The following is a 15,886-nucleotide window of genomic DNA, read 5'->3' as shown; positions in this document are numbered from 1 at the left end:
ATGGGAATTGACGGGCAGGAGATGACACTGAAAGTTTGAGGGACGCCTGTTAATTACAGATAGGATTAGGAGCTAAGGGGATGTCTTTATTCAAGCTTCCTTTGGACCCTCAAGGCCAACTTGGCTTTAGCATAGACTCCTGTGGGAAGCAGCACAGCACAGAAGGACCCTAAGGCATATTTGACATCCTCTCTGTTGGCCCTACAAGGACAGTTCTTATAAAGCCTGACAAGATCATGGCTTTATTTTATTTTTAGGGCATAAAAACAGTCTTACTCCATTTTTGCGTACGTGTGTGTCTCTGTCTTTCTGTTTTTACGTCTATCTCCTGGTACAGATTAAAATACTGCTAATGAAATATCACATTTCACTCAAAATGGCCAAGTTTTTAAAAGCATTGGTGTATAAAAGCATTGGTATTTAAAAGCACTGGTATGAGAGTAGGGGAACAGATAATCTCATATGCACTAAAGCATATGCATACTATGATAACTTTACCAGAAAGTTATTGGGCAACATTTACTTAATTCCTTGTATCCCCATAATTATACTTCATCTGGAGGGAGGCGAAGTTCATCACAGAGTTATTATGTCAAAAAACAGGACACAGTTAAGTTCCACCACTCACTACCTGTATTGGGAAAGATATTTATCTCCTCTGTGGTTCAGTTTTCTCATGTATAAAAAACAACTCACAACAGTACCAACTTCACAGTGATAATTAAATGAACTGATACATAGAAATTAATTAAAATACTTTCTGATACACTATAAATATATCAAAACGAGATGTTCATGAAAATAATACCAATGTTTATATATATGTATATTCACACATATATATTATTTTCTAAAATGACTGTTTTATAAATAGAAAAATATCAGCACTAAAAATGATCATAATCCATTGTAATAAAAATCAGTTCATTTACAAAATGAAACTGAAGTTTCCCTAATGAAAATTAAAGATGATGGTCTCCTATTATGGATTACTAGATATATATTAGATAAAATAAGACAAAAGGATAAAAGAAATACAAAACCAAATTTGACTCAAAGTTTCATTCTTTTAAAATATGTCATTATCTTTACTTGTTTTAAGGGTCCCTTCCTTGATTTAGCTCGAGATGACTTTCATGCTGTTTTTATGACACAAGAGTGACATCCAGAGGCCAAAATAATAGCAACTGTACGTAACAAGCAGCTTCCTGATTATTATTCGGCTCAATAACCAACTTGGATCCCATTAAGATTACAAGTACAAATCCAACAAGATAGACAAATGCAAACACTTAAATTTAATGTATAATTTCAAAATGTCTTTCAGATAAACATATACATACTTGTACGTATGTATCTGAATCTAGTTGTTATATGCAATATATTACACTGTTTGAAATTTAAATGAACACTGTTTTGACTTTGTGTGTCCTAGGCTGCCCCTAAATATATTTAACAATAATTAACCAGAGAAAGACATAAGCAAAAGCCGTATTCTAATAAAACAGTAACTTAAATATCATACCTTCTATCAAAATTAGACAGTTATTTGAAAATGGGAGAATATCATTATTTTTCACAAAATGAACAGCTACTTTTCGTTCTCCTTGATCTTTAGTGGTCCAGATTTTTGAATCATATAATGATGTGTTTTGTAGTTTGATATCTGGGGTTTTGGTTGCACCCTCTTGCAAAATTTTATCCAAATCACCCTCATGTGGAACTTCTTGCCTAAAATAAACAATGAAATAACACAAAAACAACTGGTATAAACTTGCAAGGTCAAATTTAACAAATTATCCAATAAAAATTTTGTTCATATGCCTTTGAGGCAGCTACTTACTTTAAAATCTGGAGACAATTCACTTTGCAGATTAAGTGTCTCTTACTCAACAGAAAGATATTTGATGATACTACATGGCTAATTAGACCCATAGTATAATTACATTGGCCACCAGCAATTTCTTTGCCTGGTTTGGTGATACCAAGGTTACTTATAATTATTTCTAGCACCAAACTGTTCTCTATAAGGAATGCTAAACCTTCCAGCAGGAGATCCCTGTCTTCACTCAAGATAAACATCCACGTACCACTTAAATTATCTCACTTTCATAGGGTACCTACTAATATTCCTTTTGATTCCTTTTAATCTAGAATGATAATTTTTAAAAGTCATATGGTAAAGTATGATACAGTAGAAACAGCATAATTTGCAATCAAAAGGTTTGTGTCCTTGTCCTGGTTCTGTCACCAATCAGCTGTGTAACTAGGTGAAACCTCTTAACTTTTCTGAGATGACTTCTGTATTTGCTTAAAAAAATGATCATAAAGGGTGGTTTTGTTTGGCAAAGCTATGTGTTTTTACTAATTATAACTTGATAATACTTCAAGAACTACCTAATATCTGTACTTATATTTTAATTCCAAATATCATTTCAAGCCCAAATGGGTGGAAGACAGACTCCCATTTTATATAAGGAGATCTGATGATCAAAAATCTGCACAGCAGTATTACACTTAGATTCTGGAGGGAAAATATATGTACATTAGTGTACACAGAAGCACCCACAAACAATATACACCTACAAATATAATAGAGATGTATATATATTTATGTGTTACATATTTAGAGGGAAGATAGTCAAATTGCTTAAAAAAGAGGAAGAGGGATTAAAATAATTTTCAGAATATATCTTCAGCTAATAAGTACATTTTTATTCTAATGTCCTAAAATTTATTTATTTATGTAATAAGTGATGTTCAGAAAAAAGACTGAGGAAGTGAGAAATCCTTGATTACTAACAACAGTTTAAATTACATTCACTATATTGTAGTTATTAAGCAGGACAGAAATATTTCCAACAAGGCTTTCTATATCACTTAATTAGAAATTTCAACTACCCAGAATTATTCTCTATTTAAGAATTTTAGTTAGTAATGGTTCACTTTCAAGAAGATTTGTAACAAATGAGAAAGTCTCCCCAAATATCTTCATAGTTTATTATTTGTTTGCATTTAACCAGAGCTAAGTTGAATTTCAGATCTGAAAACAGCACCTACTTTTATGTATTACTACTAGTAAATATCAGAAGGATTTATTATGAATTAATATTTTCTCTTAAAAACATTATCATTCTTTCAAAATACAATACATTAAAACCATAATTTACTCATTGCCAGGACTTAAACTGATACATAAGAAAACATATATACACAAATTTTATTAAATGAAAACTTCCGTTTTATAATGGAAAATACTCACAGTGAATGACACTTAGGACAATAAAGTTTAACAGACTGAAAGAGTCTTCTGGGCTTATATGACCTCAGTTTTGCTCGGATACGATATTGTTGAGGAGCTTTTTGTTTCAGAATAGCACAGAGTGGGGTTTTCTCCAAATACTGATGATCTGTAAGTACTATAAAGAATTTTTAGATTACGTTAGAGAAATCTACAAGAATGTAAGTATATTCACGACATGAGTCCCCCTGAAGCAAATATATACATTAAAATGTAATTAAGTTATATTAATTGAATTTCTGGTGTAGAAAGTCTACTGTATAAGTGATACTGTGGCCTTCTCAGTGCATCACATCAGGGTTTCATTCCTGGGGATGTTAACTCTGCTCAGCTGGTGAAGGTGCTGTTTAGCAGTTATCTCCACTATACACTTATTATTTCCCCCTTTAAAACTAGTAAGTACTTGGAAAACATAAATATCCCAGTTCATTAAACATTTAGGATTCTGCTCATTTAGGATCCATTGATGACTGACAACTAAATAAATTATTACTATCATGATTAAAAAATGGCGATTTTTTTACTCCCAACTTCATTATTTCATTTATTAGTTGCCATTCTATTTTAAATAACAGTTTTCCATTCAATTTCATTTATTTATTTGTTTTGTTCTTTTTATTTATTATCCACACGGACTAATAGATTCCTACTTTATTCAATCAGTTCTATCCCATCACCAGTATTTTTTATTTTGATACTCAAATTGTACCAGATTTGATATGTGCCATCATTACCTGAAAACTTCTTTACTTTCTGGCACAAGATGTTCCACAATCATCTTGTAATTCTCCTGTCCCAACCCTGGAATCTGCTACTTCTTCAAGGAGTCCTTTTAATTGGGGATATTATTTATAAACGAAGACTGTACACGAGGTGTGCTCACTGTTACTGGGGGCCATTGCTTCTACAGCCTTTTACTGACAGAGCACGTTCATACCTATACTTACACACAGGCACCTCTGTGTTTATGTACGAATATGTACACATGTGCACCAGTAAGAACAAAGTGTGAAGTGATTAAAATAAATGTCATATAAGATACTTCACATTATAAAACTAAAAATAAACCCCACTGTACTGTAGGGCAGAATTACATTTTATAAACTTATAGATATAAGGACAGATTTATTATGCTCATTGTTATGCCCATTTTTCAAAAATGAAACATGGTCTTACCTGTAGCCGATAGTTGCTGACATCTTTCTACTTCATATAGTGATACTGATCCAGAGCCTTAATTAGGAAGAAGGGAAGAAGAATTACAATTTTAAAATCCATTAAAAATTTAATGTGGCATTGAAAACTATAAAACATTACTGAGAGAAACTGAAGAAGATCTAATGGAATGAAGTCATTTGTTCATAGATTGGAAGGTTCAATATTGTTAAGAGCTGATATTATCAATCCAAATTGATCTGTAGATTCACTATAATCCTAGTTAAAACTGCAGAGGCTTTATTATAGAAAGAGACAAGCAGGGTCTATTATTTAAGTGGAAATGCAAAGAATCTAGAATCTAGAATCTAGAATCTAATCTCAAAAAAGAACAAACCTGGAGGATTTATATGACTTCAAGATTTACTATAAGGCTATAGTAATCAAGAGAATACGGAGCTGACATAAAGATTGACAATATTAACAGAATTAGAAAGTCCAGAAATAAACCACATTTACACAGTCATTTGATTTTTGATAAAGGAGGCAAAGCAATCCAAAGGGAAAGCAAAATTTTTTTCAACAAATGGTTCTGCAACAACTGGAAATTTGTATGAGGGGAAACAAATGCTTATTTCACACCATACTACTAAACACTGAATGCAAAGCAAAGAAGTAAATCCACACTTATACTCATTTGATTTTAACAAAGACACTAAAGCCAACTTAAAAAAAAGAAGATTCTGCAACTGGAAATCTGTATTTTTAAAAAGTCTACATCATACCATACTACTAGGCATTAAAAAGAAATAAACTGCTGATACATGCACAACACGCATGAATCTCAAAAACTGTATGTACAGGAGTACATAATATAAAATTATTCCATTTACATGAAGTTCTAGAAGAGGCACAATTAATCTATGGTGGAAAAATGAGAACTTCTGGGGTAGAGCTAGGGGTGAAGATTGTTTGGGAAAGAGCATGAGGGAGTTTTCTGTGAAAAGTAATGGACTTGATGTTAAGAGGGATTTAGGTTACACAGGTTCATATATTAGTCAAAACTCAAGTTTCCCATTACACTGAGTATAATTTGCCTCAGTGATAAAAGAATAAAAAAGAATTCTAAACAAATACTGAACTCTAGTTGATGATGTTCATTCATTGAAGTGTTTAGGAGGTGTACTTGTGTCTGCAAATTACTTTAAAATATTTCAAAAAAGATGGATTGATGGATTAAAAAAGAGAGAGAGACATGACAGAGCAAAGAGAGTAAAATGTTAATTGGAGAATCTAGGTGGTGGGTATATGAGTGTTGACTGTACAATTATTTCAACTTTCCTGTGACATGTACTACTTTTGTAATTTAAAAATAATTAGAAAAACCTTTAAAAATGAGAAAAGAGATTTTAAAAAATATAATTACAAATTATACTGTCTCCAAAAGATTGTCAGTTGAAGTAAATTGGCCTCCTAATGGTTGCTCAAGAAATCACGGATCACCAAGGTGCTAGGAAATACGAAGAATTTAAAGAAGAGAAAATGAAGAAATAAACTTACGTACAAAAAATCAAATAGCACACATTTGAATCTGACTGACTTTGCCATCAGGTAATAGCTAACTCAGCTGGGGCAAATTATATGACCCCCATCACTCAAAGCTTCAGCTTACTTTCTGTAAGAGGGAAGAATAATATCAACCTCATAGGAGTGCAGTTAGGATTAAATGATAATGACTGTGGGCACTTACTAAATGCCTATCAATCCACACATGTTAATGCTTATCCTTACTGGTATAGAAAGAGATTAAATACTCAAAAAGGATCACAGAAGGGAAAGGAGTTAGGTTGATAGAAAAAAAAAAAAGAAACACGACATAGATTTTAGGTCTCAGAATGTACAAGCAAATATTAAGACAAAGTGAAAAAGGAAAAAACCTCACAGAGTGTTTTAAATTTTAGATTTGAATAGTCACCTTTTCAGGTAGATGATAACATAAATACACAAGTAATTGTTTGGTAATGTTTTGCAATTAGGTACTTGATTAACTCAATAATTAAGACTTGGAACTCTAAGGTATGTGTGATAAAAAACATGTGGGGAATTTGAAATAAAGCAGCAAAGACAACCTTTGTTCCTTTTAGAAACTGATAAGCAAAGTAGTTGGCTAGGAAATTAATACAGATTTTTAGTAAACAGATATAAATACACATCAATATATATACATAAATACTACACATATCACAAATCAAGTCATTCCTACCACCCCAATTTTAAAAATGTAACTATTTAATTAAGGGAGGAATAATGTTTACCTTTGCCTAGGACACTGATAAAATTTAGCATGTTCCTTTACAAGGAATATGGATTTGCCAAAAAAGAGAGAGACAAACAGAAATGGGAAATTATTTTAAAAAGAGAATTTATATTGATAAAGCCATCTTACTTAACAGTGACTAAACTGGCAACATTAAAAATTGTTCTTATGTATTAGGAGTATGGGATTAATAGATATATATCACTATATTTAAAAGAAACAACAAGTATTTATTATTGTATGGAACATGGATCTATATTCAATATCTTGCAATAACTAGAATGGAAAAGAATCTGAAGCTGTACACCTGAAACTAACATAATATTCTAAATCAATTATAGTTTAATAAATAAAATAAAAATTTAAGAATTGTCCTTACTTGAAATGTTTGAAAAGCTGTCCTCATGTTCTGATTGACATATACCACCAAAAGACTGATTGGCTGGCAAATCTGCAGATTCTAAAACCCTGTAAGTGAAAGGATATAATTTTAAATTTCAAAAAACAGTCAAATAATGGTCAGTTTAACTCTACCCATAGAAACCAAGAGCTCACTGATACTGTACAAAAAATTGTCTGTGTGTGTATGCATTCCTCAGTAGGTCTATAGCTATGATCAGATTATCAGAGGGTTCCAAGAGATCCTCAAATTTATCAAACCTAACTCTAGAAAGATACAAGTGGAACAGTGGGATGATGAAATACTGCAAACAAATAAGCTGGGTGTTTAATGGATGACATTCTAGGTCAGAACAATCTCACTCTAGACTCAAGCACTGCTATGTATTACACTATGAGAAAGTAGGGAAACTGATATAAGATTATTAAAATGGCTAATTAATTTACATATGTTAGTCATACTGATTTCAGTATATTAAAACCTGGAAAATAGGTACGTCATTTCAATTTACTGAATAGGATATTTTCTATATCTCTTTGAAGATATGCAGGAAACATTTGCTATTTCCCTAGAATACTGGTCAAAGAGTTCTGTACACAATGACTAACAGTAATACTTCAGGAAAAAGGGAACATGTACAGCAGGACTTAAGGTACTATTCACTTTCTGGGCACATGTAAAAGTTTTAAAAATATGATACACTGAAACATTTGTGTTACCTATTTTATGAGTTATACACACTTTAGAAAGGCAGTATTTTTTTTCATGGAGGATCAAGTCTGTTTGCTTCCTAGATATATGTATCAAGTTTCCCAAACTTTAGCTAAGCTCCAGTTTCCACTGTTTGTTGATGTACCTGGAGAATGTGGCAAATGGTATAAGACAATAAATGCAAAGAGTAGACGTAAGAGCACAAGTAACTACTGGAAAACTAGCTCTGCTACTATTTAGCTACTTGAACCTAAAATCATCACTTGATTTGTTTCATTTGGTTCATCTATTAAAAAAAAAATGGGTAATGGCATGGAAGACTCTGAGGATCCATTACAAGGTACCTATTAGATCCCCCCACCCCACTCCAGAATATTATCTTAGAAATCAGCTTAATTAATACCTTATTTACAATTTCTAAATAGGTATATAATACACTTACTTTTTCAGTTGATCCACATCTGAGTTACTTTCCGGCAAGACTCTGATTCCCCGACCATAACTGGTGCCTCCATGGAGATGAAACTCTAGGGCTAAAAATGTTGCCAGGTTTTCAGAATTGACTGACTGAAGCTTGGTATGGAGGCTATAAATTCTAAGAAAGCTCCCAACCTAAAAACAGATTATTATTTAGAAAATGGAGAAAAATGAAACAATTTTTAGCACTTGCAATATTTAACAACCAATTTGGGGCACTGACCAATCACCAGGGGTTTTGACTCATCAGAAAGGATACTGGTAAGTTATACTAGTGTGTAGTGAATATGCCCCAAGGACACTATATCAAAACCAAAATGTGTGTGTACACATATATATGCGTATGTATCTATTTTTTCAAATGTAAAGACATATTTACATTTTAGAGATATTAAAGTGTAAAATAAGATTGAGTCTTAGCATTGGTAAAGTACAATAGTTAAGAAATCTATTTGATTAAAGTTTCTGAAAATAACCTACCTTAAGTAATTTAAGGTAAGAGTTAATTAAGTATGATCACTAAAACACTCTCAATTATGAGAATACTAGGAAATATTTTTAAATGTGCAGCTATATCAAAATAATAAAGTCCTATTCCACAAGTTCTATGGAAAGAAAACTTCTGTAATAAATAATTTGTGTCTGTACACCACAATGTGAAACACATTCTATGAGTTCAAATATAGAATTAACCCAATTACAGTTAATTTTAGATGTTTTGCTAAATTTATTAGTCTTAAAATATCTTTAATTACAGAGTATTTAATATTCTTGTAATGTACAAGACTTAAAAAAGAATCAGATGCAGAGGATTTATCAAAGGAACAAACATCTACTCAAAGGAAGCTATATAACCTAGTCACATTTATTTTTGTGAAGAGTTATAAAGAAAAGGAATTACCAACTAGGAAATTTAATTCATTTGCGTAAAGCAGCTCTCCTGACCACTGATGACTATGGGACTACCATTCTCCTTTTTTCCTACAAGGTCAAGATTGTGTAACAGTAGTGAGATTCTGTTTAATAGAAAAGCTATATATGGGGGAATATAAAGAAAGATGGGGTAGGAAACCAACTTCCCACCTCTGCTTATTGCTGTTTAGTTCACTGTGTTTCTCCTTATCACCCTCTGAATTTTATGGAGAGAAATGGGGGTATGGAATAAAGGGGAAAAACACACACTTCTGGATGCTACTTGTTCATTCTCAAGGCTCTTTTTCCCATCCAATCATGGATTTTGTAGAGAGGAAGTAAGGCATTTAGTCTCTTCCTCTCTGACTTCTTCCACTGACACACAGCAGGGGAGCAGGGTGAATAGAGTCAGAGTAGGAAAACACACACAGACACACACACACACACAAAAGATGACAAAACTGATTTTCCTCATGGTCTCCAGAGTAAGATGCTGGAAGAAAACATAAAACACTATTTCTATTTACTTTTATCTCATTCTTTTTGAACATTTATTACTCTGTGATTCTTTTTAATATACAGAATGTACTAGTACAGTACATGTATATAATTACAAAGAACTTAAAGAAGGCTAAACAGAAGGAGAAAGATACCATATTCATAAATGAAAAGCTTCAGCATTATATAAAGATAATTTCCTCCCAATCAATTATTCTTTAAAATCAATGCAATTGCTATCAAAATCCCCAGTGCATTTCATGGAATTGTAAAAACTGATGTGAAAATGCATATGGAAGTGAATAGTTGAGTTAGTTTTGAAGACTGAACTGGCAGTGAGGGCTTAACCTATGAAATGTCATTTAAAAATGAAGATATAATAATTAAGACAGTCTGATGTTAATACAGACACATGTATGAACATGGATAAATTTTAAAAATATAATGTCAAAGAAAAAAGGCAAATTATAGAATGATACATAGTACATGCATCTTTTAGAAAAAAAGCCACAAAATAAAAGCATAATAAATATGGGTGTACATAGCTACATGTTAAGATAAATAAAAAGGATACTGGGGAGCAAAAAATTAGAAATAACAGAGGTACAAATAAGATTTCACATGTAGAGTTTTATTTCTTGAAATAAAAAGTACTTGAAATAAGTGTGCAAGACATTTAGAAATGTTAAGTTTGGATGAGAGATACATGGGTGTTTGTTATACTATCTTCTCTACTATTGTATCTCATAATAAAATAAAATTATATTTTAAAGAAAAAGAGAGAATTTATTTATATAGATAGGCTATAAAGATGACATTGTTATTTCCAGAAATTCCTTCTGGAGGCAGCATTGTATTTTTTTTTAAGCTTGCTAAATATACTATAAAATGTGCCAGATGCTCTATTATAATAGACAAATATGTAATAGATAGTCTAGTCCGTAACATGATTAAGATTCTAAAAATACCACTGAGGGAGTTAAAACCAAAAAATTATAAACTATACCTTTAAAAATTGGTATAAAAGCCCATTTTAATATAGAAACAATAAAAATTAAGCAAAGCAAACTGCCTATTAAGAAATCACTACTCCTTTAGAAATAATTTAAATATTTCTTATAAACTTTGAAAAATTTCCCTTTAGGTTTAACATTTTAATGACCGATATATGTCTAAAAATAAACAAAATAGAGTTCTTGGGTCACTGAATGCCAAACATAATTATAACTATGTATGTTTTATAACTGCTTTTAATTTGTATCAGAATAAGTCTGGGGATTGAAAATATACTGCTTTTATTTGCAGACAGAAGGTTTGAAATGTCTGTGTGTGTATGTGTGTGTGTATAAAATGTTTAGGAAACGAGGTAACTTATTTAAAAAGCAAGGTTTAGAAAAAAAATGTTAAGAGTAACTTTAGTTGTAAAATTTATTGTATACAGAATTCAGTTATAATGTACTGTATAATTGCTTTAACTGTTCTCTTTATTTAAACAACACATTTTTTCTTGTTCCTGTACAATAACAACACATGTGTTCCATGCATTTCAATATAAATATGCAATTTTAAGCAGTTCTCTTCAAGTATCGATAAGAATTTATGTGTATCAATATCGTCTGACCGGGGACTTCTTAAATTAATACGAAATTGTTGATACAGAGGTTCCCTCAGAACAAATAAAATGTGGTGTCAATGTACATTAAATAAAAAGCCTACAGTTATATTACTTATTCATACATATGCTTTTCATTTTTCTATTAGATTGCAGATAAATATGACATATCTTTAAAAAATTAATTGCCCTAAATTTTCTTAATTACATGTGCTCACAGCACCCTCTAGTGGGTGAGATAAAACAGACAAAAAGGAAATGAAAAAAAATCTGAAAAACATTCACAGCACTCAGTGATTCCATTCATTTATCAGCAGACATTATTTACTCCATCCCTATTGTACGGAAAGCACTGTGACAGATGCTGTTCAGGACCTGGACAAGGAAATCAGGACAAAACAGGGGAACAGAAAGGTCTATATGAACTGCTTAAAATTGCATATTTATATTGAAATGCATGGAACATACGTGTTGTTATTGTACAGGAACAAGAAAAAATGTGTTTTTTAAATAAAGAGAACAGTTAAAGCAATTATACAGTACGTTACAACTGAATTCTGTATACAATAAATTTTACATAGGGGGGGAACAAAAGGGAATTAAATAGTAAAAGAATTTAAAATGTAAATCTTTTTCATTCGTAAGTATTGTATTTTATTGTATTGTACTATCTGCATTTTAAAGACTTGAGAATTGGCTTTATCATCACATTTATTTTTGAAACAAACTCATCAATGTAGATAAAATCAGGGAAAAGAATCAAAAATGTATCTCCAACAATCAATTTTCTCTGATATGAAAGGCACGAACACATTCAAAAAAGGACAAACATGTGCAGTTATCACCTTCCTTGACTCAGACTTCAACTTAATTTATTGATTTGAGTTGGGTGGGCTTATTTGTAACACAGTGTGCAAGTGGAAATATTTCTTTCTCCAAGAACACTTATTTGCAAAGGGAAACTGGGCACTAAAATTCAGATCTAAAAAAATTGCAACTCACTTTCACTGTTCTCTTCCTATAAGCAGGCTGTATAACTGCTTAAAGTAGGCTGGAAGCTATCTGCAGTAAAGGAAATCATTTCTTCATACTGCTTAAGAGGATTGGCTCTGGAAACAGATGTTGTACATTTAAATACTGGCTTCACCCAAGTAGCTGTGAAATCTTGGGCTTAACCCCTGAGTGCCTCAGTTTTCTCATTCGTAAAACAGAAATGATGATAGCACCTATTGTTCAAGCACTAAACACATATGAAGTGCTTAACAAATTTTATTATTATCATCATTATTATTAATGATACCATTCTTTGCTAGAAAAATACTTGCTAATATAAGATATAGGAAAATGAAAAAATTGCTTAAAATGTTATTAATAAGCAAGAAATGCTGTGACTAAACAGTGTGCTTTTAGCTAGAACACTATCTCAAAAAAGAGTGGGCAAATTCGAATAAACTGTATGGTTACACACACAGACACATAATTTGTAAGGTATTTCAGAAGTGGATTAACAATTTCTTAAACTAATCAGTACAAAGTTACAGACTGGATTTTATCAAACCCAATTAACAAAACTTATCATTTAAGTTTACAAATATTGTATGCATCCTAAGTCATTTTAAAAAAGTGTGTCTTATAGAATCAAATTTTTCTTCCTTACTTCCATAATAAAATTGGGCACAGCTTTTAAGATATTCAGGAGAAGATATTCTTTAATTTAAAAAAGCTGTTCAAGTAATTATAATTTAATATATCTTCTAATAATTTATTTTAAATACACACTTTACAAATTAAAAGTTAAAGACAAAATAAATTTGGAGTTAATTTCTAGATCTCAAATATTATCTCACATGTGATTTACTCTAAAATTTATAAAATACAAGAGAGCAAACATGCTTGCTACTCAACATCACCTTCAGAGATTTGGCCACTGGAACATGGTTATCATAGACTAAAATGTCTATTGTCAGATTCTGCAGCCGTTGGATGTGACTTAAATCACCTTCAAGAACAAAGTCTTGTATTAAGACTCTCCAAGATGGGAATGGGGTCCTGGTGCCATCCCATACCTGCAAGAGGGTAGAGCAAAGTTTAGGATCTTTTTGTGAAACCAGGGAGGCTAAAAGAGTTTTATTTGCTGGTAATGTAACTTAGAAGTACTTAAATGTATTCCCCCAAATATCTGGTAACCTTTAAATATGATGTATATTCTTTCCTGATTATAAAAGGACTATGTATGTATAGGTAATGAATAAAATTATACGGAAAAAAAATTCAAACTGCTATGAGTTTAGAAAAATATTAACATATTGTTGAATTTACTTTTATCTTTTTTCTTCTGTGTGTGTATAATACATGTCTTTTTTTTTTTTTTTTTTACATCAAACTGGCATTATATTGTGCTTTGAATTTCTTATTTTTGGGCACTTTTTCAGGCAATTTAAATATTCTTCTAAAATAGAATTTTCAATGGCTTCACATTATTTTATGGCATAGATGCACACAAATTTATTAAACCAATCCCTTTATTGGCCATTTAAGTTGTTTCAAATTTTTTACTATTTTAAATAACTTAGCAATTACCATCTTGTATATAAACCTTCATAAGTACCTTTGCTAATTTTCTTAAATATAAATTCCTAGCTTTTAGGGAACTAATCTAACCTTTGCATATTCTTCTACTTTGTTCTGATTTGGAAAAGGCCTTTAAAAGTACAGATATTGGTACTTTGTTTATGTCAGATGTTATGAACATGAATGACAATCATGGGTGCTGGAAAAGGAAGTTCAGGTATTTCTCACATGAAATCTTGTTTTACATTCATCAAGACTTTGAAAGATCTTTTGTTCAATTATATATTCTATTTATTAATGACATGTAAAAAAGCTGTATTTAACTAATATTTTAAACCAGTTACCTCACTCACTGAATAATTTTATTAATCCAAATGGCTTTTTAGTTAATCGTTGGGGCTTTTGTATGTGATGAGTACTGATGTTTATCTTTCTTTTAAAAGAGTTAAATCTCTCACTTCTTTTCCTTATTTTAGTGAATTTTCTGAACAACATTATATAACAGAGAAAATAGTAGAAATATTTTTTTCTTGTTCCTGGCATTACTGACTCCAGAATTCCAACACTAAATATTTGTTTGTGTACCTTACAATAGAAATTGTTTACTATGTTAAGGAGGCATACTTCTCATTTTGTTTTGCTAAACATCTTCATAAATATTTTTAACATCCATGGAAATGACCACATAATTTTTAATATTAATGGAGATGACTATAATTTTCCTGAAATTAAGCTATTCTGATTTGTAAAATCAAACTGTGCTGGGTTATAATATATATATCCCCCACATATGTAAATATATCTCTGTATCATTCCTAATTCAGAAAAATTTTTCTTGTCTTTTTAAAAATCAGAATAATAAAACTTTGTTTTTAAACCTTTGAACTTATTTATCAAGTCTATCTTTTTCTACTTTTTAAAAAAAACATTAAATATATAAATTCCTACATACCTTACTGTTAGGAAACAGGTACTTTCATACATGCCTAGGAGCTGTTTAAAGAAGCATTAACCTCCATGGAGGGTAATTTAGCAAGAGCTATCAAAATTTCAAATGCACATAATCTTGAATCAGCAACTCTATTTGTAGCAATTTATCTTCACAGCTCTATGAGCACACATGTGAAATGACAAATGTTTAAGTCAATCTTCTAAATGCAAGAACAAGATGCAAGATACAGTAAACTATGCTACACCTCCATATGACAAAAAAAAAAAAAAAAAAAAAAAGCAGCTGAGCAGTGTTCCCCTCCTAATTCAAGGCCATCTGGAACTTGTGAATGCATTGGAAACAGTGTCTCTGCAGATGTTATTAGTTAAGATGGGGTTACAGTGGATTAGGATGCGCCCTGAATCCAACACAACTGGTGTCCTCACAAGAGGAAAATTTGGACTTAGAGACACAAAGAGAAGAAGGCCATTTGACAACAGAGACTGAAGTGATGCACCGGGTAAGCCAAAGAATGCCAAGGATTGCCAACAACCACCGGAAGCTAGGAGGAGGGAAGGAAGGATTCTTCCTGAGAAGCTTTGGAGGGAGCATGGTCCTGACAACACCTTGATTAACTGTGAGCTTTCAGAAGTGAGAAGAGTACATTTATGTTATTTGAAGCCACCCAGTTTGTGGTAATTTGTGATGGCAGCCCTAGGAAACATGTAAGGAACTTTTTAGGTGGTGTAGAAAAATCTCTATGATAAAATTAAGTAAAAACAAGCAACTGCAGAGTAATGTATATAATATGCTATCATGTGTACACAAGAAGAGACAAAAGAATATGTACTGTATATGAACTAAAATAGGTCTGACAAGATATTCAAGAAATTTGCTTCAGTGAGAGATGTTGAGATGGAGAGACCAACAAGATGGGGACAAGACAGGAAGTTGAGGTGAGAAACTTTTCACTACATAGCATTTCAAAGTATCTTTTAAAT

The 15,886-nt window shown here is 31.5% G+C and overlaps 1 protein-coding gene across 4 annotated transcripts in view; it reads right to left on the bottom strand.

Moving 5' to 3' along the window:
* POT1 (protection of telomeres 1) overlaps window positions 1-15,886 on the bottom strand; it is a 77,391-nt gene that overhangs the window by 12,131 nt on the left and 49,374 nt on the right. For all 4 annotated transcript variants that reach the window (XM_031455294.2, XM_031455296.2, XM_031455295.2 and 1 more), the window contains 6 exons: window positions 13,294-13,449; window positions 8,327-8,496; window positions 7,153-7,241; window positions 4,478-4,534; window positions 3,263-3,419; window positions 1,526-1,731 (listed from right to left, as the gene is read on the bottom strand). In XM_031455294.2, coding sequence (XP_031311154.2) covers window positions 1,526-1,731; window positions 3,263-3,419; window positions 4,478-4,534; window positions 7,153-7,241; window positions 8,327-8,496; window positions 13,294-13,449 — 835 coding nt within the window. The remainder of the gene's footprint in view (window positions 1-1,525; window positions 1,732-3,262; window positions 3,420-4,477; window positions 4,535-7,152; window positions 7,242-8,326; window positions 8,497-13,293; window positions 13,450-15,886) is intronic.

Source organism: Camelus dromedarius, chromosome 7, assembly GCF_036321535.1.
Source record: "Camelus dromedarius isolate mCamDro1 chromosome 7, mCamDro1.pat, whole genome shotgun sequence".
Taxonomy (NCBI): Eukaryota; Metazoa; Chordata; class Mammalia; order Artiodactyla; family Camelidae; genus Camelus; species Camelus dromedarius.
This window is presented reverse-complemented; position numbering and strand designations above follow the sequence as displayed.